Source organism: Mytilus galloprovincialis, chromosome 5 (assembly GCF_965363235.1).
Source record: "Mytilus galloprovincialis chromosome 5, xbMytGall1.hap1.1, whole genome shotgun sequence".
NCBI classification, from domain to species: Eukaryota; Metazoa; Mollusca; class Bivalvia; order Mytilida; family Mytilidae; genus Mytilus; species Mytilus galloprovincialis.
Genome location: NC_134842.1, coordinates 16,800,137 through 16,825,454, shown reverse-complemented (window position 1 = coordinate 16,825,454; position 25,318 = coordinate 16,800,137). Strand labels below are relative to the sequence as shown.

Sequence of the window (25,318 nt, the reverse complement as noted above, 5' to 3'; positions counted from 1 at the left end):
CGTTTATTTCAAACCATATAAAGAAGAAGGGGCAAACAAATGGTGTGCATCGGTTTGACATTCAATGCAAATATTTTTGTGTAATTTAAATAAAAAGACATTCAAGCTACTTAATGCTAAGAAGTAGTACAATTATCTCTTAATTTCAATAAAAGAAATCACTGTTTAAAGTAATAATTAATACTGTCGTTCAAAAAGTATTACAGTAATACACTGATAGCTTACACATTACAGCAAAATTAGGATGATTTCTATAACAGTCTGTGGACTTCTTGATAAACTGATATAAAAAAGAAGATGTAGTATGATTGCCAATGAGACAACTGTCCACAAGAGACCAAAATGACACAGACATTAACAACTATAGGTCACCGCACAGCTTATTTGTAATGTTGTAGAATGCAATGTATGCATATATAAAGGTGTAATTAGAATCATGTAAACAACACAGTCATCTTCTTTAAGCCTGAAAATTACATGCAAAGTACATTTCATCCTCTTGGACTTGAACATAAAAGAGTGTTTTTTTTTTTATGAAATAAAACTGAGAATGGAAATGGGGAATGTGCCAAAGAGACAACAACCCGACCATAGAAAAAAACAACAGCAGAAGGTCACCAACAGGTCTTCAATAGAGCGTGAAATTCCCGCACCCAGAGGCGTCCTTCAGCTGGCCCCTAAATGTCTGAATATAAAATTAATGTAGTTGATTGGATTTTATTAATACTATGAGTACTATATATAAACTTTAAATTTTTTGATCTAATCATATATATTTAATAACATGATATTGATCCTCTAAAAGTCTTTAAAAGATTATTTACGTGTGAAAATCTTGATCATGAAGATATTACTGAATATTAAATGGGAGTCAACTTTCACGATAGCATTCACTTGTCTTAAAATGTATATTACAAGTAACCTTTATATCATCTGAATCCATGGAACATAAAAGGTAGCGACACAGGTATAAAAATGCCTGAAAAGAAAATAAACTTATGTATATCATATAATGAAAACTAGAATGAATAAAGATAGACAAAAGTAAAACCTTAGGGAAAATTAGGTAATGTAAAGCTTGTTCTTAATATGCATGAAATATTTGATGCTGTACAAAAAAAAAAAAGATATATTTAAGGAATGACTGTAATATTTTTTTCTGTCTATGAAGAAATAACATATAAAATTTGGTGCACACTGAATAACGGGCGTAGCAGGATATTTAACATTGTGCACCACATTCTTTATGTTATTTCGAATAGACAGAAAAAATATTAGTCATTTCTTATAATTTAATTCTAAATTCCATTTTAAACCGTAGAAAACCATGAAAAAACATTGATGACGTCACGGTCACATGACTAAATAATGTCTATGGGCTGATAACAAAATAACGTCAGCCAATCAGAAGACACGTTACATCCAAAATTAAATTATAGTCTAATGCAACATTGTTTGTTGCATTAATTTCAATTGGATAACTCTAACAAATTTCATAAAATCAATTTCATGATTGATTGCTCTAACCTGTTATCATGCATGACACCACTAAACTCTAGTTGAGACCACTGGTAATTGAGGGCAACAAATTTTCAAATACACTATTGACTAAATTTTATGAAATTTAATAGCAACAAATACCAAAGATAGTTTCTCTGTTCAATAAGTATGAGTATAAAGATGGACAGTTTTATAATTGAAAATTGCAATGACAATATCAATATCTAGTTCTTAATTTTTATTCCTGATAATAATACGACTGAAACATAGTTCTTGACTTAAATCATAAGTTTAATACCTCTTTGTCATCATCTTCTTTAAACTTGTATAAAACTTTCTTGATAGTCTTGTAAACTTCAACAGCTGTTAATAAAAATGGATATAAATTATTTTAAAATATCTTCACATTTAAATTCATCATAACATAGTATAGTTAAGGCTTTTAGGGCAAACTAATGTGATCTTGTTCAGTTTGATTTCACAAACATGGTATCAACATTGCGAAAATCTTCCTTTTCTCTGATTTATTCAACTTTTAACTTCAATAATGATAGGCATATAGTGCCAGCTTTGGCTTTACTTTTAGATTTAACAGCTCTTCATGATCAGCATTTCGGATTAGGTTTTGAATTTTCAAATATTTCAACCTCAAGCATCTCTAAAGTACTGTGGGTATCATTAGGGTATAAGAATGACGCGGGACTGCTGATTTTTTGTAAGCGTGACACGTGAAAGTCAAATTATTGTGTCGTGAAAACGGGAAATGAGGTCTAGCGGGACCCAGGAAATGACAAATAAAATGAGAATTGCTTACGTACATAGTGTAAGCGGGATATGGGAATCTGACAAAACAGTAAGTGGGTAAGGTTCCAGGATCGGAACCCTCCAATGAGACCCTCTCTGAAGAGAACACTTGTTGAAAAGTGGATCTAGAATGATATAGCTGGTACTGTTTTTGTTATTGTTACCTGGCTTCAACTTTGGATGATATTCACTGTCTTTGTCTGTGGGAATCTGTAACAAGCCAGATACTTCATTTCTGTAATCAAATATACAACAGTTAAGTAACGCAGTCATGTATTCATGTATATATAAAATGATGTTTAGGGGAGATAATTCATTAATAAACAAGAAATAAACTTAAATTATTATGATGACCATGCTAACAGTAAACAGAATACAATTTCAAATAAGCATGGTTATATTAAATATTATGGTTTTTCTTTTTCAAAAGTATGGTACTTAAATAATAGTGATTGAAGTTTCCACACAAAATCTACAGAATAAGACATTTACTGAAATTATTTTACAAAAGGAGCTGTCTGGGATAGAAATCATCCTTATGCAGATGAACATATACAAGATTTGATTGATTTTGTAACATTCAAATACCAAATGACAGGGTAATAATACATGACAGGGTAATAATACATGAAAGGGTAGTTAATAATACATGACAGGGTAGTTAATAAAACTTTTAAAAGTGTTACCCCCTTAATAATCAAGGACCAATTAATATCACCAGAGCAGTGGCGGATCCAGGGTGGGGGGGGGGGGGGGGGGGGGGGTTCCGGGGGTGCGCACCCCCCCCCCCTTTATTTTTGCCGATCAATGCATTTGTATTGGGACATATGTTTTGCACCCCCCCTTTGCCCTGGGTGCCCTGGGTTAGCACCCCCCCTTTGCCCTGGGTGCCCTGGGTTAGCACCCCCCTTTCGAAAATTCCTGCATCCGCCCCTGCAGAGGTGGATTTAGAGGGTTTTCCAAGGGGCCCCTCCTTTTTGTGGTAAAAATTTGGAAGATGATTTCGGGAATCACTGAAGCATAACTAAAGCGGCTCTCCTCTTAGGTACATTGTAGTCAGTGAAAATTTCTTGATCAGCCACTGATCACAGGTTATTACTCAATAATTATCTTGTCTTAGGGTATATTTGTTGACCAACAGATCATGAGATGTCATTTTGTTTTTGTATTTTTGTATTAAATAGCAATTTCATTCATGTTAACACAGATATCCTTTTACTATAGTATGCAATGTGCAGATTTACATGATAGGACAATTTGTTTATTTTTCTTACTTTATTGATTGTTTTAGTCTACGTCTTTCAAGGAATCCTCTAACCACACTCTGTAAACAAAAAGGTAAAACAGATTAAGTCTTGTCTCTATCAGTATCATGTGTACATGCCCAATCATTGTTTTTATTCTATCTAGATCTATTAGGCCGTTGGTTTTCCCGTTTGAATAGTTTAATATAATTTTTGGAGCCCTTTATAGATTGTTGTTTGGTGTGAGCCAAGGCTCCTTGTCGAAGGCCGTACATTGCCCTATAATGGTTTCCTTTTTTAAATTGTTATTTGGATGGAGAGTTGTCTCATTGGCACTCACACCACATCTTCCTATATTTCTGTTATTGGTCTAAAGTTATAAATCTTTTTTTTTTAAATTAACAGTTTATACAAATTCAATTGATATGAATTCTACAAACTGACAAAGTTCATATATAATTTGTTGATTTGTGATCCTTACATTCATGCATAATGATATGATCATTTCAAAGTTGACTCCCAAGTTACAAGTTCTTCATATGTCATTAATACAAACCTTTGATTAGAAAAAAAGACCTGTAAAATTGAATAGGAGAGCATAGAAATTATAAAAATATTGGACAGGTACATGTATGTGAACCTTTTTCTAGAGTAGACATGTTAGAGGAGGGTTAAACAATGCTGTTATCATGGTTATGTCTCATAATCATAAGTCCTGGTTTTAAATTTGATTGCATCCATGGGTTCCTGTGCTGTTTATAATAGTGTATGTCATCTATTTTAAAGTACAGTCACAACTCACAAAGACTAGTTGAAGGGTGGATTGATTTCGTAAAAGCAGGTTAAATACATTGCCCTTGTTATCAGTACCAAAACAAAACTTTATGTAGAAGATATCATATTTTTAACAAATCTATTAAAATGATTTTAATTCATGTAATTTGCAATGAAAAACTACACAACAAATAGGATATATACATCAGGAATCTGATGTACAGTAGTTGTCGTTTGTTTATGTAATATATACGTGTTTCTCGTTTCTCGTTTTTTTTATATAGATTAGACCGTTGGTTTTTCCGTTTGAATGGTTTTACACTAGTAATTTTGGGGCCCTTTATAGCTTGTTGTTTTCGGTGTGAGCCAAGGCTCCGTGTTGAAGGCCGTACTTTAACCTATAATGGTTTACTTTTTAAATTGTTATTTGTATGGAGAGTTGTCTCATTGGCACTCACACCACATCTTCCTATATCTATGTACTTTACAATACATTGATAAAAGACTTAAAAATTTGTTAAATGTTAAAAACATAAAGTTCAACTTAGAGAATGTCAATTCAATAAGATACAATTAATCTGAACATGGCAAGTAATTCAAATGGTTGCAACACTGCAATTTACTGCTTTCGCGTCGATCCGGCCCCACGTCGATCCGGCCCAAGTCGATCCGTCCCACGTCGATCCGGCCCCACGTCGATCCGGCCCAAATGTAAAGTCGATCCGGCCCCAATAAAAAAATATATTTATAAGGAATAAAAATAAAGATATATATTAAAGTAATTCATAAATGTTTATGATTTTTGTTATAATGTTAAAGGTGTACGGTAAAAAAAAATAAAAAAATATTTTCTTCAGATGAGGGTTGATTATGTTTTTATTACCAGTTTTCAAGATTATTGGGTATAATTATATTAAAACAAGTCTTTCATCTTGTGTAATAACAAATAGTTACATATATATATACAACGGTACAAGCTGATCCCCAAGCTGATACATACAAACTTTGTTTTTCTTTTAAGTTCTTGAAATTTCTCAAATTGAGAAATGTTGTTTGATTTGCCGAATCCTATCTATAAAAGAGAAGACATAATGTGATTGATTTTAATATCACCATGGCTTTTCCTTGTGTGGTTTGTGACCAACATGTTAGACCTCGACTGACAGCATGCACTTCAGTGTGAGGGATGTTCAAAGTGGCAACACCGTCTCTGTAATACCGGTAAGTTTCTAATTTCTCTTTTTGCTTAAATATAATCAAGCTGTAATTTTGTATATAAGTTTTTCCATGCTTTCAATTTCATCATTAAACCACAAAGAAGGACGTATATAAGACGTCCTTCACCATAAATATGAGAAAAAAAGTATACAATATAGTTTTGTTTCAAATCTGGGAATGTAAATTTGCGTGTTTTTCATATGTAAAATGGTATTTCTATTATATATTTTCATTCTACATTATAAAGACAGATTTTTATTATCTTTTTTATTTCATTTATAGGAATATCTCTAGTGGAATACAGACGCATGGTAAATGAAGAAATAGATGTGATCTTCAGGTGCATCGAGTGTATGCCAGCCGAGCCAGATGCAGCTCCTGAACCAGAAGCAGCACCTGAACCTGAACCAGAAGCAGTAAGTTAATAGAATTGTCTTAGAAAAATGCTACTAAGTTATAAATATATATATTGTATTTAAATAAACTATTCTCCATAAAAAGAAATTCATAATTTAATAAAACAATGGTCTTATGTTCATTTGTGTTCATTTTATAGGTTATACCAGACCAGTCCTTCAATATTTCACTGGCTATTGAAGAAGTAGAAGATATAGTAGAAAGGTAAGTTTTTTAAAGATAAGATTCGAAAGATGTGAAAGACTATCCTAATGATTAAAACAAATATTCATCCTTTGTCCAAATATTAATTAACGTTTGTTGAATCCGATTGAATACTTAATCTAATTATACCAATTAATTAATTAATATGTTTTTATATATTGTCCTCTTGTACACAAGTATGTGTCTGAGGTTATGAATGAAATCTTGAAATCTTGCTAATCCAAATATTCAAAAACAGTTATTTGATATAAAAACTAATTTTGATATTCAATTAATTTTGTAGTGACATAGACATGATAGAAGACCCAGAACTTCCAGATAACGTTGTCGGTAACAGACTAGTAACTCAGGGGCGGATTTAGGCGGGGGCGTGGCGGGCGTGCGCCCCCCTAAAATTTGCAAAGCATGGGTTGACTTCAACATATTTAAGTATCAGAAGAGACCATTCAATCTTTTTTAACATTCAAAGTATATAAAACAGTCAGTTTAACAGAATCAACGTGATTACTAATCAACTGACCTACGCATCGCAGGTTTAACGGTAAAGCATACGGGAAAAAGCTCCACTTCTACAAGATTGTACCAGCACTAATCAAAGAAGCCAAGACCGTCTCCAGACAAGTTCGCCTCGTAGACGAGCAGAGTCTTGCCCGTTGGCAGCGCACAAAGTACCAACGTTCACAGGGACGCCTCTTTTCGCTATGGGAGCAACTACAAGACGGTACCATTACCACAGGTCTCCTTCTTCCTTCGTGCCGTCGGCCACATGTATGACATCCCTGTGCCAGACCCAGAACCAGAAGAAGACACAGACAGTGACTGATTACATTAACATTTGTTTGAACTGTATGACGTGTATTGTATTATGCGACTACAATCTATATGTTTTTATAACATTTATTTATTATTCTTGATGAGCAAATAATATACATGTATATGTAAGGAATGACTGTAATATTTCTTCTGTCTATTCAAAATAACATAAAAAATGTGGTGCACACTGTTAAATAACCCGCTACGCGCGTTATTCAGTGTGCATCAAATTTTTTATGTTATTTCTTCATAGACAGAAAAAATATTACAGTCATTCCTTAAATGGATACTCATATAACTTGTGTTTTTTCTACACACAATTATTCAAAATACTGTCAAATTTATGAAAAATATATCAATATAGGAAGATGTGGTGTGATTGCCAATGAGAAAACTCTCCATCCAAATAACAGTTTATAAAAGTAAACCATTATAGGTTATTATTATATACACCAAACAAAATATCAATCTATAAAGACCTTGTTGATATTATAAAAAAACAAACAAGTAAATAGAAGCCTGTGATGTTACCTGAAAAAAATAGAATTTATAATTATTATATACACCAACCTAAACCAGAAGATCAAATAATCAGGATTTGATTTAATTAAGTGATTACAAGTGGCATTACCTTAGTTCACAATCATCAGACAATTGTTGAATAAACAAACCAATTATAGACTCATATGATGAGTTAAATTTAATAGCTTCCAGTGGACTGTAAATATTTACTTAGATATTCTGTGTATGAACAAAAAGAAAATGAAATCGCCATGAGTTAAAGTTAAAGTTATCATGGAAAATATTTTCATATTTTAAAATATGTTGAAGCTGCTATACAACCAACGAAACAATAACAATCATTTTCGTATCGATTTAAAATAGTTCTTTAACTGGTACTCCAATACTTCACTTACCTGTTGTCATCCATCATCGGACACTTTTTGCAAATTCCATTTATACTGTGTCACAAATTCCTCCAAGATCAATATAGTTATTTCTTATTTTATTATGGGGCCGGATCGACTTTGGGCCGGATTGACTTGGGGCCGGATCGGTTTGGGGCCGGAACGACCGGATACCCAATTTACTATACACCAAGGGCTTTATCATGGTATAATTTATATTTTTCGTTTTTTTGTTTTTCGTACCTGAATTTTGATAACTGCAATCTGTCTCTTCTTCTCATAGGCTCTGTCATCTCTTTGTGCTTTTGTTTGGTCTAAAAAACTTTTCTTTTGAGCATCTACCTTGCCAAACATTCTGAAATGTACATGTTACAGCCATGATACAGAGAAGACAAGTTAAGGTTATTCAATGTAAAATAGTGCATTTCTTTGTAGAATTTAATCATCAATAGATAAACCACAGACACTACACGTTCTGTCAATAGTAATAAAATATTGGCAATGGGAAGAAAATAGTGTCCATATATATAAAACTATTGACAGAACGTCTAGTGCCTGTGGATAAACATGCATGTTTCAAAGTCATCTGATACTTGAGTTTGCCTAATATCAAATTTATTGTCAATGTACCAGAATGGCAGAGTTTATTTTAAAGAGGTTGAAATAGCATGGGAAATCCAAGCAACTGCTTTGTTTTAATGATGCCCCCTATCCAATATGGCTGAACTAACTATGAAAGGGCCTATTCCAAAAGGGATTATATTTTTTTTCCATGTGTAGTTAAGGTTCAACAAATGGACAAATAAGGCAGAATTTTTAACTGAAAAATTACTCTGTGTGCAGATGAACATATACAAAATTTTCAAGATTGATTTTGGAACATTCAAATACGAAATGAATAATACATGACAGGGTAGTTAATAAGACGTTTATTACCACCCAATATCTCAAACCAAACCTCTACAGTCAACTTTAAGAATACACCTTATGGCTAATCTCAGCTGACCCGGCCGCTTCAACTTTTGACATAAACAATCACTTTTCCATTGTGCACCTATTCTTCGTTAAAGTGTACATGTCAAAAAATAAAGCTGTGAAAGTTAAAACCTTTTAATTGATTTATCTGTTTCGTTTTCGGAAAGAACAACTATTAAACTAACAATGTGCAAAATTTAGCGACTCAGGCTCAAATGATAAATATTTTACACAATTTTACATCAATGCAACAAAACAGTAATTGTAATCTACGTTTCAACAATATATCCAATCTAAAAGACCTTTATCTTGAAAATGTATAATACTTATAAATTTTGGCAAAAGAAAAAAAGATTCTATGATAATAAATACTGGGGCATCGAAAAGGGTTATACGAAAGGAGGTTGATAATAAAAAAAAATAACATCAAATGCTTATCGTATTTTTGGGTTTGCAATGTAGTTTTACAAAGGCTTATCTTCCAGCTACTCTACAAACGTTACCGTCAGAAAGTTAAGTAGCCTATTTTTGTTACAGTAAAACAATGGGTTAGTGCTTCGACTTATTTCAGACCTGAAATGATTATGTTTACTCCTACCAATTTTATTTCAGATTGACTTCGGTAACGTAAATTACAATTGATGTGTCACGTAGATTACAATTTCACAATATCCAAACAATGACCGACACACAAGTAAAAAAATCAAATCTAAGTGATACTCTGAGAAAACAAGAAGACAAATATTTAAAAAAATGATGATAGACAAAATCCAAGTGGTGTTGGTTATCTTTGGACTAAAATGTAACCATAAAATGACTAACTCTTTGTGAAAAGATGTTTTTAGGCTTAAAGAAAACATTAAGCTTTATTTTGACAATATAATTTGATGGTGTTTAGTATATGTAAAAAGTTGTAACATAAAATTTGAAAAGGCATTGACGTTTTACTAATAGTTTTAAGAAAAACACCGGTAACGTAGATTACCATATTTCCATCAAAGTTGTTATAAAAATCAAAAGTTCATATAAACGGTATCAATGAAGCCCTTTGGTTAATGTACAATCTTTTTTACAAAATACAATGAAAAATTCAATAGACTAACAAAAACACAGTCCTTGTATTTATTAAAGTTATTTCATTTTTTTCAGTATTTTCTCCTTGTCACCAACGTCGATTTGGAAACTTCGCCCACTTCTTCCCACAGCACTGTGTTCTATGATTTGGCAAAGAATATCCGTTCTTTTCATGTTTAGAATATCCGGCAGTAATGGCCATTTGAACAAAGATTTCGAATCATTAATTGTTCTTGAAGGTCGTAGAAATTTTATTTCAAGTTCGTCATCTGAATCAATTGTTATTACTTTACCAATGTGCCATTCGTCGTCATATGTTACTGCAACCCAATCTCCTTCAACAATGTCCTTACTCGCATCTTCGGAGGTCACGGCATCATCTTGTTTATACCGATTATCACCCGGTGTCGTTGTTTCAGGTTCATCCTGCTCGTCCCCCTGTGTAACTGTCAGATTGGTTTCTACGTTTTGCTCAACATTTCGCCTTGATTTTACTATTACTCCTTCGCTGTAATCATGTAAAGTTCCAACAATACAGTATTCACAATAGCATGATGTTGTGCATGTTTTGACTCTTCCTTTAGAAACTGATGCAACTTGATGGACCTGCATTGTTCCCTTCAAAGCGATGAGTGACTTGTTGATTTCTTCGACTTCCTTTCTACATATATCAATGTCCTTTGAAGACACGAAGCGATAAGATGCACTTTTATGCAATGGTCCAACTTTTTCAAAGTAATCTGAAGCATTTTGAACTACGATCTTTCCCTGTCTGATGGCTAAGTCGGCTGTCCTCATTGACGTACCCCCTATGCCATCACAGGGGCCTTTCCCATGTCCTGTCTCAAAGTAGTTCCAGATTGCCTGAATTCCTAACAGATTTTTATGATCAGACACGACATAAAATGCTGACTTATTTTGGTATTGTGAACTAGGAGAATCCGTCCAATAATGTACCATTTTAATATCGTTAACCGCTGCTTTCATTTCATTCACAATGTCTTTGATGAAAGCATAAACTGCCCCAAAATTGTGTCCTAGATCATCAGAAGTGTTTCAAAGTGTCTGAGTTTTCTTTAAAATAAACTACAACAGGATGCAGTGTAACAGCAGTACCATTCCAGTATGCACTTTGCACCTCGTCTGCTGAACTACACGCAAAATTTTCTGCAAAGTCCATCTGGACAAGAATATGACCTGGAGGTAAGTTTTCCTTAAGGGTACTGATTGTGGCATACTGAGCTTTGACTCTTTGTACATGTTGGGAAAATTCGCAAATCTGTTTATTCATTATAGAATTAAAGTCTTCGTTCTTTCAAGTTTGGTCAACGATGACTGTTTTCTTCCTTCCGTCTGGCATGTCTACCTTTTTCCACTGACTGAAGACGACTTCTTCATCTACTAAGGAGCTAAGAAAAGTGTTGGCAGGAGTAGTTCTTAGTTTTCGTATGAATTCATCAGGATTCAATGGCACCGATGCGCCTGCTTTTTTCATCGATTTTAACGCAAGAGCCATATTTTGATGTTTCTGACAAAGGCATTTATTTCTACTGAGATACCTAGTCAGTACTATGTTCTTTGGTCTCATTGTGCAAAAGCGAGAAAAAGAAACATTACTTGATGTTTCTGTTTTATATTTAAGATGCAGAAACGCCATGTTATCATTTAGGATTCTTTTCTGAACATGTCCATCTTCCGTTTTTGTTTTGTCATTTTTTACCAGGCATCTCCCTGCTGTTGTCATCTCTTTCTAGGAATGTTAATATATCTTTGCGAAGGCCCTTACGCTTAATGCGGTTCCTTGTTCTTTTCCCAATCTTTTTTTCGTTTTTTTACAAGATGACTTCTTCTAATGCCTGTACTTTGACTAAGCGTCTTTGTGAGCTTGTATTCTTTCAGTTTGCTGCTTGATACAATACTCGTTACAATAGCTTTTGCTTGCTGGTCACTTTTGTTATATACATCCTCGATTTCATCTGTCAATAGATTTGCTAAGACAAGTTTGTTCTTCACAATTTTGGGAATTTTGCTCGGTGACAAGCCTTCATCTCTTAATTCTTTATATGTCCTTTTCCTAGGAGTAAGTTTTTCTGTTCCTCTTTTTTATGAACTCGGGCCATCATTTCCATGTGTGTCATTTCCTGTTTCTTTATCTTGTCCAACATTTTCGGATGATTTGTTTTGTGTAGTTCTCTTTACAAGTCTTTCGTACCTTTTAGAGACGGTTTTGTATTTTCTTTGTGTATTAATATTTTCACCTTTCAAGCGTTCGATTTCCCGATTGCATTTGGCGACTTGTCTGCTAATTCTTTTTCTAGTACGATTTTTCGGATTTTGACATGGTAGTCTGACTACAAGTGGAGTTGAAATGGGATTATCTGTGCTTGAGCTAACGACTTGTTCTTGTTCTTGTGATGTAGATTCAACTTGCTGAGATGGCTGGCTTGTACTTGGTTCAATAGTGGATTGTCTGTTGCGTTCTCTATGTTTTTGAACAAGCTTCCGAACTTTTTTCCTTCTCTTCTCCTGGTCAGTTTTTGACCGTTCAGCTATGGGTACATAGTATGCCTTGGTCCTCTGTCTTTCCTTTTCTAGGTAGGATTCCCCTTCTTGTTGTTTCTTACGGTCCCTATATGCTTTCTGCTTCTCTGCCTTGGTCATAGGCATCCTACAATACAAAGAAGTCAAAATGTAATCTACGTTACCTTACATAGTAATCTACGTTACCATACATTATAAGCTTTTATTCGATATAATTTTAAAGTTACGAGTGTGTTATTTGTAATCAAACATACAGTGAATGTCTCCCAAGAAGGACGAAGTAGACAGGCAATTAATAATAAGCAAATAATAAGTATAATCCATGGTTTTATTGCTTTGGTCTTGTACAAAATGTAATATACGTTACCTTTACAAAATCACTATCTATTGTATACTTGTATTAACACAATTTTAATTTATGATGAACTTGAGTCTTACAATATTGTTTTCTATGTTTCATGAAAGTTTCTGTTATGTAGTGTGTAAATATATAAAGTAACACGCACATGAACTAAAGGTAAACAGAGAAAAACAATGCAAAATCCTAACATGACCTCTAGAGATTTAGTCTGTTTCCAAGGTGTCTATCTTTTAATAATTAAGTAGCCAGGTAAATAGTTATACAAATATATGTTTTCTTTTATAAAATCAAATAGTCTTACCTTCCTTGATTCAACAGCGGCAATAACTGTAGGTATATTAATGCAGTATATATATTTGAATTTTGCTGCCCTTGTAACTTTTCAAAACATCGAAAATGACGTAAAAAACGTAAAATCCACAACATTGACGGTGCGATAATGTCCCAATTATGTGTCTCCAACAAAAAAGACATCGCTGTTCATTCCTATTTAACTGTTAGTATAAAACCGGAACGTAAATTACAGAACGTAAATTACACAATTTCATTCCATGACGGTTTTTCTCAAGAAAAAATGTTACGAAGAAATGATTTTAGGGGGGATTCATTTAAGCTTGATAATGGTTGAGTTATAATTAATCGCATTATAGGCAATTGGATAAAGTTCTGCGAGATTAAACAGAACGTAGATTACTTTCTTAAAAAAACTCTTGTATCTACCTTTGAATGACGTGTTGTACTTATGATAACATAGAAACTGAATTAAAGTTAGGTGTCTTTTTTAAATATATGATTGTTTGCAATATTGTTTTTAAGTATTTTATTATTTTATGATCATATCTTCTCATAAAAATTACGAGCGAGGTGTTCGAGTAACGTAGATTACCAAAATCAGGCGACAAGCTTTAAAGTTCAATTACGCTTATAATTATGTTGATACTTAATTAAAACTTTTTGGAAACTCTTATTTTTGGTATAATTACATACATTTTGTATTTTAATATGATAAAGCTCATACTGTTCCATTATTGTGACAATATCGCGGAGTATAAAAGTCTTACCTTTAAGGGCGACGTGGAGATTTTCATTAAGTATAGCATATTCATCAATATATTTTTTTTAATTTACAGATGTTTGACTTAATCATCTCGCCTAAATGTTAGATATTGTGTACTTATACATTGTTGTACTAAAGAACAATGATGTTTTATCAACTATTTCCATATTTTTACTGACAACTGTCGGCGACCATTAAAAATGCAAATGTGCACTTTAACGAAGAATAGGTGTGTGGTGTCAGATATTTTGTTTTATGACGTCAAATTTTTACGGGAACCTGTGTGATATCCAGTAATGGCGGACAAATAGCGATAAGGTGTATGCACTCACTCATGAGGTGCTCTTTAAAACATACTCTTATCTAAACTAAATTTGCATATTGCTTTTATCTTATACATGTATGTAGTTATAAAGAAAAAAAATGTAAAAATTGAAACTTAAAAAATTGTAAATTTCATAAATAAATAAATGTAAAAAAATGAAAATGAAATTATGCACCGGAAAATAATCCTCAAAAAGTTTATGGTATTCCGTAAATAAAGAAGATATAGCGAAAATGATGGAAATTATTTATAAATTATAGCAGGAACATATATATTAGATATACTGTTCCCAGATTATAGTCAAATTTAATTCTTTTTAATTCTACAGCTGTACAGTTTTGTAGATTAAACAGAAGATTCACAATTTCCACAGCATCATTTCTTGTTAAACGAACATTTGTCTTCATTTTTTATACATGAAACATTGTTTGTTACCTAATTTTCTCTCATTTCGTATTGTATTTGTTTTGTTGTCAATTTTTCTTCCACTTTTTCCAATATTGATTATCTCCCTTTTCAAGGTTACACTAAAGACCTAATAACAGTAATAAACATAGACCAGAAAGACCGTTATATTTAAAAGTTTAAATGTACAACTGTAAATAATGTACATATTTAATTACTAACCTAAATAAATCCCATTGGGAGTGACCCTTAGAAAGGGTGAACCTACCAGACAGGTAACAGGTAACAGGTATATGATTTGATTTATTAAAATTACGTAACTTTTCTTATGGATTTTTTTTTACAAATTTGAACGTTAATACATTATCATATAAAATCGAAAATAATAATGTTATGAATAAAATTCAATTTTTATAACAAAACTCCGACCTGTTTTTTCCCCACTGGAATCAATCAATCAATTAATCAAGTAGACGAAAATGTCAATACAATGGTAACTAGTGTGCAAGCTATTAGTGAAATGTATGATCAGGGAAAAACTGAATAGTAAACTTTATCAGAGAAATAAGCGCTCTTTATAAAAAAAATGTTAATAATACCCTTAGCTTCGGAGTATGATTTTTAATCATTGAGTTTTAAAGATGTTTAGAAATCAGACGGACTTATACATGTCTATTTCGAATGTCAGGATACTGCAGTATTTTAGACCTCTATGCAAGTCATCATAAGGATCCATTCAACAATTGCATGTATGGACAATTGCAATAGACCTCTTTCGACTGACTTCATCGGTCCCAGGAAAAAAAACCTCGTCAATATTATGCGCGCCTTTATTACGTTATTTACCAGATAGAGGGGATAGCCTGTATCCCTGCACTATCAACGTTCATCAAGCGTCTTAGTGATCGTCATTGTGCAGGATAAACAAGAAAATATGCCTGTTTTGTATGTATCTAATCACAATTCCCTAATGACAGCAGTGCTGATTGTCAATTACAATAATTTAATTTGCCGGATAATTCGTGCAATATAGCATTATAGTTTTCCAACCATTGTGACTAGCTCAACATTGGAACGGAAGTGCCGCAGACGATGTCCCTAAACGCACGAATTATGTTCACTTCAACCAGAGTTTTTGACGGAAATGCATCGAACTCGAAAGTTGTCTATTGTCTCTACAATGATTACAAGTGCGAAAGTACCACGATACGACCGACAAAGCTCTTATTCATTCTGAGTTTGAATTAATTTTAAAGTGACTGCCAAAGATCTGCCGCATCAAAAGAGGACTATGTATCGCCATCAAGGACGTTGTATGTTTTCTTACAAACTCCTTGCTGCATATAAAACATTCTATTCTATGTGCTTCTATAATTTATAAATAAAAAAAAATAATATTAGCGTTTTTTTATTTTGCCTAACACAGCTTTTTACTACAAGCTTTTTTTTAAACTTATATAGACATACAGTCACTGTGTATTTTCTGTCCTAAATGTATGTTTTTTTTTAAAATATATGTAATAATAAGTGTCTTTTTCGTTTGTTTTTTTTTTTTATTTGTGTCTCACTCAGTTTTGTCCAGAAGCTTTCTTTGTTATACTTTAATAGTGTGTATTTTGTGAAAAATTTAGATCAATCTAAGAGAAAGGAACTGACAAAGTATGATAAGCTATATTTATTAAATTATCTGGTTAAATCGGGGTCCGTCAACTGCCGCTGCTCTGTGTCGACCAGTGAAATTTAAGACGCATTTTCTCTTGAACTTATCGTCTCCAAATCAAAGTAGCTGCTATGGCTTAGACAGCACTGATGACGCTAACCGCCTTCACATAAGGACTTAGGTTTTTAACATTACTTTAAATGGAAATACCATGCGACATATCCTGAGTAAATAATTCTAGTTTGAATAGGCTTGTAACTTTCTTCAAAAACGAAAAGGAGTAACGCTACTTTAGTATTTAAATTTGATCTTTTCAGTATCATAAAACATTATATAAATAAAGGTGGTTTGAAGGAATTCATTTACGTGCAAATCTTACATAAATAACGTAAAAACGTGAATATTGATTGCTTATTCTTCCAATGAAAATAAATGCTTTCAAATTAGTGTTTGTATAAAATTGAACTGAATCGATATTAAAAAAAAAGTTCTGCATCTGTAAATTTTTCAGTGTTGTTGACGTTGACAACAGGAATTCCAGTTAGCATGTAATATAAGTATTTTTATTTCTTTTAAATGAATTGCATTATTCATATTCTAATATGGCACAGGTAGGGAACAACCGTTTAACTTTAAAAAAGGGGGAGGGGTTATGGTTTTTTCCTTTAAAAATATTCTGAACCCAATTTGATAGGAAAAAATATTGTGGTAAAGCAGATGACACAAAAAATATTCTGAACCAGATTTCTTCCATGCCTTAATTATATAGTGGTAAATTTTGAAAAATATAATTTGATTGATAGCGTCGAAAAACTTGAAGTTAAATGGTTGCTCCCTTATAATAAAAAAAGTTAAATACTTCAACACTTGCTTTAATGTGATAACTTGACTAGTAAAGCAGTAAGGGTGCAGCAAAACCTATATGTTATGTCCTGTCAAATGAAAGTACATAAATTTCGAGAAGCTAGACTTTATATTGATATATAAACAGATTTTAAATCAACTATCTTTGATTTTTATCAACATGAATAAATATAACATGCAATAAATTAATATAAAGAGAATAAACTGTATACTTTTAAAATACTTTAACAGTTTACATTATAATTATATTGTAAATTGTGCAGAGTTTATAGCACTTGGTTGTTGACTGAGATGTCACGACCCCTCATAATTAAATTAAACTACGTCACTCACAGGTGCCCGTTTTTGTCGTAATTAGCTTATGTGACAATCACGAAATGGAGGAACAAGAAAAAGCAGCTATTGACAGAAATTACGATTTATTGATAAATAATATAATATTAACGGATGAGTTTTATAATCAACTAAGATGGAATCAAGTTTTACCAGAATCAATGATTGCTGATGTTCAGGTATGCCATTGTATTTTTGTTACGTTGAGATCGTTTGCCTTCTTTATTATTATAACAGTTGATTTTTTGTATACAATTCAAATAATTGGCATTTACACACATATTCTCATTTTTCATGGAAAAGCATTGCTTTATTATTGCCACCAACTGACATTTCTATTTTTCGTAATTTACTTTAAATTTACAGATTTCGAATTTCTGAATGAAGATGAAATTATACGTGTACATACTAAATATAGTTTAAAAAAGACAAAACATATTTAAATTATCTCATCTTAACTCACTTCTTCTTGATTTTTTTTTTTTTATAGAAGACGATTTTATGTATGATAAGGCCCTCTTGACCTCATATAAAATACTTATCCTCTGGTGTACTTTCCATAACAACCGAGTTTGAAAGCTTTGATTTAACAATTTAAGCGTGGTCTAAATGCGATTTACAGACTTAGTGTCATTGTACTTTGAATACCAATATAGCATCATTGATTGGTTGGTCGTTGACTGAAAATGCTACAAGAACAATATCAAGTAAACTTTAGATTTAGAATTAAAATTGACACAGAACAAGCCAGAGGGAACAAGACATGACAGCAGTAAATCAACATATTTATACTCAAGACATTTACATTTGTTGTAATGCGCTCCCCTCCTTTAAAGAAAATAATATCTTTCTCTCTGTCACATGGTATATATAGACAATAACTGTTTAGTGTCTTTAAATATCAGCTGTATTTGTACGAGGCTAGGAAACAAGGTGTATGCGAGCTTTTAGCTACTACATCTGTTTCGAGCCGAGTATAAATACAGCTGATATTTAAAGACACTATACAGTTATTGTCTTTATCCTGCAATTAATTCTGTATATTTTTTGTGTTTTGAAAGACACCAAAACTAACATATTTACCATTTATTTTCGATTTGTAATCCCTTGAGGCCCGCGTAGTAATATCAAAATCACACATTACGCTAAAGACGGGTTTGCAAAAAAGAATCTCGAATGGTCAACAATAATACATCGCTCAAGGTGAATAATTATCTATTTTAACATAACAACTAATTTCAACAGTAAAAACAAATAACAAAACATTGTCAAATTTGAAACAGAAGTGTACGAGTTGTCCTACGCTTCAGACTTGGCATTCACTAAACATGCATGCTGAAATTGACATGGTTGATTTTGTAACACAATCAAACACATTCAAGTTTTGAAATCGACAATTGTCATCGTCATTGGAATGCAACTGGAATACACATTCTGAGGTCACACAGGTTCAAACAATACTCAGTCCGGCGGAGCTTTAAAGCGATATCTGTATAGTATACAGATACAGCATAGCGATATCTGTAGGGCTGTATCTGTATAGTAAGACACCCAATTGCAGGATAAATTGAGCATATTGAGATTAGCACATTCATAATACAAAATGTAAAAATATATTCCTACATATTGTACATGTAGTTTCTAAACAACAAAATTTCGTGCAACTCCAACTCCAATTTAACCCGTTGAAAACATCAAATGACAAAAGAAATGTCAGTTGTGTCCAGTGAATATTTCCAGTTGATTTGTTATATCAGCGTCATTTGTGGGCGATGATGATGATGATGATGATGGTGGTGGATAGGACTTAATTGTTCTGCTTCAAATATCACTGTTGGTCAATAAAGAGAGGAAAACACAAAAGTTTTGAATTTTTCACCACTTCACTTCACTTCAATTTCTTTTTTTTTAATGTTTTTTCGTAGTTTATCAACCATCACATCGTCCAGCGACAAACAGTACAAAACAGTATATTTTTTAAAATTTATATTAGGAATATTTATAATTCTTCAGAAGTATCGTAACCCAACTTCATATGTGTGTAATTGTTTTTTGCAACCCATGGTGAATTAACTACACAAAATTACAGTTGTCCTCCTTTAACCACAAATAACTAGAGAAGAGATATAATTTATGATATTTGTATGTACATGAAAATGACAAAAACTATTGGACGAAACAACAATACCGCAACAACCACCAGATAAACTACAACGAACGAGAAAGACTCTGGTGGGGTTAAATATTTTTTTTAGTACGAACAAACCTTTTATTCTAGTATACCATATAGAGTAAATGTTTATTGAGATTTTTAGATAGGAAAAGACAAGATAAGATGCAATGATTCAGGACATAAATCCATTAAAAGCTAATATCTACATTTCAATATTTCCTATTTTACATTGAAGGCATGTAAGACAAAAGAAGAAAAAATAAAACAGTTGTTGCATACCCTACAATTAAGAGGATCTGATGCTTTCCGGAAGTTACGTCATGTACTACATATCACAGGTCATAACTTTCTAGCAGACCAACTGTATGAAGAAGGTATATGAGTATTTTAATGTCTTTTTTTCAGTATAATTTATATAAATATATGTAAGAGTAACCCCTGTCAAAAGCGCAAGTGTTAAGGAAGCTACCATTTGATTCGCCACCCCCACAGCCCCCCCCCCCCCCCAGTTACTCATCTTTTATTTGTTGTTTGTACTTAAAACTCTTATCCTGCCTTCTTTCATATTTTATCCTAGCCCCTTCCCCAATAAAAATCAAATGCAGCTCCCCAATGCTGTTTTTGATTTCCCCCTGAAACAAATACGACATTATAATGGAGAGATGGTATTTATGAATAAAAGTAAAATAATATGATTGCCTGTCATTGAAATATTCTATAAGATAGCCATTCTGTGTAATACGTATTTTCATCTTCCAAAAAAGAGTGGCAAAAGGTACCAACGTGACATTCAAATTTTAACGCATAGGAATAAAAAAAAACACTGACAACCGTCATGGCTAAGAAAGATAAAAGGTAAACAGACACACAATAGTACACGAAACGCAACATAGAAAGCTATAACGAAAAACTGGAAGTGATCTCAGGTGCTTCATAGATCATATGAAGACTAAATATTGGTTCAATGAAAGTTTATGATAACAGCGTATAATAAAATAACATGCTTTATTATTTCAGCGGGTGTGTGCTTACAGTTTGGAGGATGACACCTATAAATTCTAAATGTTCTTGATACTGAAGTTTCGAATAGAAACAGATCAAAACAAAACAATCAAGACAAGCATGCAAGTCTGACCCAGGAAAGCACACACGAGCACCACTAGCAAATAAAACCGTATACTGTATTCTGTTTTTCATTCATTATTTTTTCTTTGCAGATAACGACGTCAGTATTATCAAGGCTAACGATCTGTTTAACAAGTTTCCATCTATCTTCAATCAAGTCTGCGATGATCTGAAAAGTAAATTTATAAAATACATTGAAACAAAGGTAAGAATATGTAATTGCAACGTTTACCCGGTGCTTTGCTTTTGCGTCAATTGACATTACATTTGCGCCACAAACCATATGTCGTTTGCGCCAATAAGAAAACCTTTCATTTGCGCCAATAAGAAAACCTTAAAGTTTCATTAGCGCCAATAATACAGGTAAATACAGGTAAATAGTTCAAAAAAATGATTTAAAAAAAAGACTGTTCATGGTAAAGATAGTTTTTGTTTACATAATAAAACATATACATCAGAAATGAGTCATCGTAAAACCATACAAGGTACATGTATGTTAATACTTCGTTAAAATACAGTTCTGTTACTTTGAAGATATCTAAAAGGGAGTAAAATTGCGAGACAGTTCTACGCATTATACAGTAAAGTTATAATTCTGTCCATTTCAGTTGTTATGTTGGCTTTGCAAGTTTTATGGTACACCTAAACGATTCTTTATATGACACATATGTTAAGCTATACACCGTTTGCATGATCATAAAAAATACAGACTTATTTCATCTGGTTGTCTCTGAACTGATAATGTCCATCTATACACCTCAAACATGTCAACACTTTATAATTTTAAACCTCAGTTTTGTATCAGAAATGAGTAAAGGAGAAATACTCTAGAAACAATTTTTATTCACGATATAGCAATGAATATTTCACTTTTTCGTTATATGTTACCTGTGAAATGGCGCAAATGAAGTTTTTATATTTTGGCGCAAATGAAATATAACCTTGTGGCGCAAATGAAAGATTGGATTTTTAAAAAATTGGCGCAAATGCAATGCGCCCACATTTACCAAAACAAGTAGACTTCACCGTGACGAATAAAATGTGAAATTAACACAAATAGCAAAAGATCAAGTTAAATATACCTATAACCAATTCTTTATCTATAGTTGTAATCTCGTGTTATCGCTACATTTATTGAGTTATGAGAAATGGAATTGATTCCTTAATAGATACAAGTAGTAAATATTGAAATGGTTAATTACTGTATCTGTATTAGGAAGTATCTATGAAACGGTTTAAATGTTGACTAATTTTGCGACATGGTTTCACCGTATTTTGCAATTTGTTGTGTTACGACCTCTGAATTTAACAAATCATGCAACTATTGTACATTTGTCCTATAGGAAAAGAAATAGAGGACACCTCCTTTGTTGTTAGATTAATTTAAACTTTTCTTCAAATAAAGGACACGTAATCCCGTACTGGATTTATAAGGCCTGTTTTTCATTCCTTTCAATTCAATTCATTTTTATTTTTACTACAGGTAAAAGAAAAGGCCCTTGCAAAATTTTGGAACAAGTTATCATTGGAGAGATTAGAGGGACTTGAAAATAAGAAGACCTGTTTCCTCCAGGAAAAGGACATACGAGTTAAGCTTGAAAATAAAAGAAAACAGGTATAACTTTTATATTTTGTTCTCTTTCTGTCTGTCTTTCTTTCTGTCTTTCTTTCTGTATTGTGAAAGTAAGTTCTATTGAATGTGAGACTACTATTTATTTCCAGATAATTTTAGTTGAATTTTTATTCAATCGAATTCCAACGTTTGTGTCATGTTTTAGAAAGTTGCAGGTTAATAATATCATAGTTCTTTAGTAACATTTTAATGAATTTCAAAAGGAACCCTTAATTATATGGATTGTTTGGAAACATGGTGAACAGTAATAAGATTGTATTCGACAAGTTTGCAGTATTTGTAATACTTGTGCATTATATATTATCACGAAGTTTTGATTTGAAGATCATTTTTAAACTTGCAAATGTAACACTATTTTGATTGCTTAATGTTCATATCGCTGAAATTATTATTTCTAGAACCCAGAGCATTATTGTAGAAGTATTAAATTGTTGTTCTCTGAAGACAAGGGTATTACGTAGCTAACTCATGACGAATGCATTTTTCAGGTTAGTTGCCTGAAGGAGGAATTAACGGACATGGACGGAAAGTTAAGGAAGAGAGAACTGGAAATTCAAGTTTTTGAAAGAGAAAGAGATGAAACAAGGAAACGGTTCAAGACGGAACTTGCAGTTCAATCTAGATTTAACGCAGCAAATAATAGTTCAATAATTAGACTTAGGGAGAAATTCATCTCATTTAACGAAAAGGTTAAAATCTTGAATAGGCAAATTGCAGAATTCTTATCAGTAAACGAGAATTCAAACGACAACCAGGATAACGAAAAACTTTCACGATTAGAGCAAAATGTGAAGACAATACTTCACATTGTAAAACAGCAGCAGGATGCAGTAGAGAGTAAGACAACGGAACGTGAATCAGTTCTCACCCTTCTGAAAAAATCAACAAACAAGTCAGAGCCTCTTTCTGATATTGTCAGACGATACTTAGAAAGGGAGGAAAAAGCGAAATCAGTTGTTAATAGGGAGATAGAGAAGCTGATAGAAATTCTACGTAAATCAAACAAACCGCAGTTGAAAAACAAGTCAAATGGTGGTACTGACATGAAACATCTACGGAACATGGTAGCGACTGTCCGAGTTGAGGTGGAGCATCTTAAGAAAAAATTGGATTGGAAAGACGACCAAATTACGGACCTAATCAAAGAAACCATGATGCTTAGACAATACCAGAAGACGAATGATAATAAATCAGTTAGTGAAACCTTGAAAGGGGCCATTGTAACCTCACCCGTATCATCCCCGGATTCTACCTATGAAATGCAGTTGGCATACAAAAAGTTTGATAATTATCTGTCTAGTAACCCAGCACTTCCGAATAGAAATCGTCGCCGTGGATCACTAGCAGACGTTGACTTAGAACCAGACCCGGACGAGACAGACATATCATTTGTCGATAACAAAGATTATCAGGCGCCCGCATCACCACGTGTTAAGTTTCCTGAATTAGAATTGGCTAAAGGTGAGAGCACCCCTAGAACTAAAGCGTTCTCTAGAAGGTATTCTGTAATGTCTGAACAAGATCTAGCAACAATACTAGAAACTGACGACAATGTAGAATTTGAAAGGCTAATGACATTCATCGCTAAGAAAACACAGCCAGCAAAATTACCACTTATTTGTAAAGATGCAATGTCAGTTGACTTTTCTCAGGAGTCATTTGGAACTGAGAACATTTAAATCCTTGATTCTAAACGAAATATATTTTTATACAAGTGTACGGTGTTTGACACGTGTTGTCATTTCAAGTATTGTTCTGTTGTTTATTTATTACACATACCATTGATATTAATTTCATTAAAGTGATTTGTGTCTTACAAATAAAAAAAATATTTAAACTTCCACGACACTATATGAGCCTGAATTGGCTACGTCCGAATTCGGAGAAACACAGATCTTAATTTAAAATACTCATATTGTTGAAGTCATAGCTACTTCATACGTGTATTGGTTTAGATTTGATTGCTCGGTGTATAATTTGGTGTGGTTGATTTTAGTAAAGTTATTTTTCTTTTGTTATTTGTTTTCTTTTGTTACTTGTATTCTTTTTTTATTGTATAGGTTTTGGTTTCTGACTGCTCTCTGTTAATTTTAAACTTATCTATTTTACATATAAGTATAAATGAAAGAACTGTTAAGGTAGACAGGGTGTCTTCCTCCATCTTGGATTTTGAAATACCAGAAAACAAGGTCTTAGATCTTTGGTAAAAAGTGCAAATTTTGAGAGAAGCAGGTAATTCATTTGTAAGAATTTTCATTATAATATAAAAATGCCTTATTTGATCATATTTATGGTTGTATTTTACAAAAAAACGAATGCTTTTGTTTGATTCAACTTTCTCCAACTTTGCCAAATAAGGGGAGGCAATTCAAATGCAAGGGCAGATAATTCAGATAGTGTTACTTTTACAATAGAATGTGTTAAGAATTTACCCATTTTATTATGTAGCAAGAAAACGAGTCCGGTGACCCCGTTTTTTCTTTTTCTTATATGAAAGCATAATATTGGAGCTATCTTCTCATATTTTATCTCAAAATTCTATGGTGTAGTTTTCGTTTTATAGCGGAACATTGGGTTTTCCATGCATTATCTATTCAAAATCTGACAATTTTGCACAACCAGTAGTGTGAAAATAAGTCCCGTGACCCATTCTTTTTGTTGATGTTTTTAAACAAGCAGGATATTAACTACATTTTGGCAATAAATAAACTCCATCATAGATACCAGGACTAAATTTAGTATATACGCCAGACCGCGCGTTTCGTCTACAAAAAACTCATCAGTGACACTCGAATCCAAAGACGTTAAAAAGGCCAAATAAAGTACGAAGTTGAAGAGCATTGAGGACCACAATTCCTAAAAGTTTTGCCAAATACAGCTAAGGTAATCTATGCCTGAGGTAGAAAAGCC

At 32.7% G+C, this 25,318-nt stretch overlaps 2 protein-coding genes and 1 long non-coding RNA gene across 3 annotated transcripts in view; 2 read left to right on the top strand and 1 right to left on the bottom strand.

The window, feature by feature from the left end:
• Positions 1 to 14,735, bottom strand: part of LOC143075280 (ubiquitin-protein ligase E3B-like) — a 59,622-nt gene extending 44,887 nt beyond the window's left edge. The window contains exons 1-6 of the mRNA XM_076250654.1: positions 14,651 to 14,735; positions 8,126 to 8,237; positions 3,579 to 3,628; positions 2,469 to 2,539; positions 1,799 to 1,863; positions 923 to 979 (exon numbers count right to left, since the gene is read on the bottom strand). Coding sequence (XP_076106769.1) covers positions 923 to 979; positions 1,799 to 1,863; positions 2,469 to 2,539; positions 3,579 to 3,628; positions 8,126 to 8,236 — 354 coding nt within the window. The 5' untranslated portion in view covers position 8,237; positions 14,651 to 14,735. The remainder of the gene's footprint in view (positions 1 to 922; positions 980 to 1,798; positions 1,864 to 2,468; positions 2,540 to 3,578; positions 3,629 to 8,125; positions 8,238 to 14,650) is intronic.
• Positions 5,328 to 6,161, top strand: LOC143075282 (uncharacterized). Its single transcript, XR_012978277.1, has 3 exons — positions 5,328 to 5,543; positions 5,823 to 5,956; positions 6,097 to 6,161. It is a non-coding gene; the product is annotated as an uncharacterized LOC143075282 (long non-coding RNA).
• Positions 14,736 to 17,455: 2,720 nt separating the features above from the next.
• On the top strand, positions 17,456 to 24,245 carry LOC143074356 (uncharacterized). Its single transcript, XM_076249848.1, has 5 exons — positions 17,456 to 17,656; positions 19,886 to 20,024; positions 20,868 to 20,980; positions 22,259 to 22,390; positions 22,897 to 24,245. The coding sequence occupies exons 1-5, from the start codon at positions 17,522 to 17,524 to the stop codon at positions 24,085 to 24,087; spliced, it is 1,710 nt and encodes a 569-aa protein (XP_076105963.1). The 5' UTR covers positions 17,456 to 17,521; the 3' UTR covers positions 24,088 to 24,245.
• The last annotated feature ends 1,073 nt before the right edge of the window (positions 24,246 to 25,318 follow it).

Excerpts from the sequence above, each read along its gene's own strand:
- LOC143074356 (XM_076249848.1), top strand. The coding sequence starts at position 17,522 with ATGGAGGAACAAGAAAAAGCAGCTATTGACAGAAATTACGATTTATTG. Across the intron at positions 20,025-20,867 it reads AGACCAACTGTATGAAGAAG|ATAACGACGTCAGTATTATC; the intron begins GTATATGAGTAT and ends TTTTCTTTGCAG. Across the intron at positions 22,391-22,896 it reads TTGAAAATAAAAGAAAACAG|GTTAGTTGCCTGAAGGAGGA; the intron begins GTATAACTTTTA and ends TGCATTTTTCAG.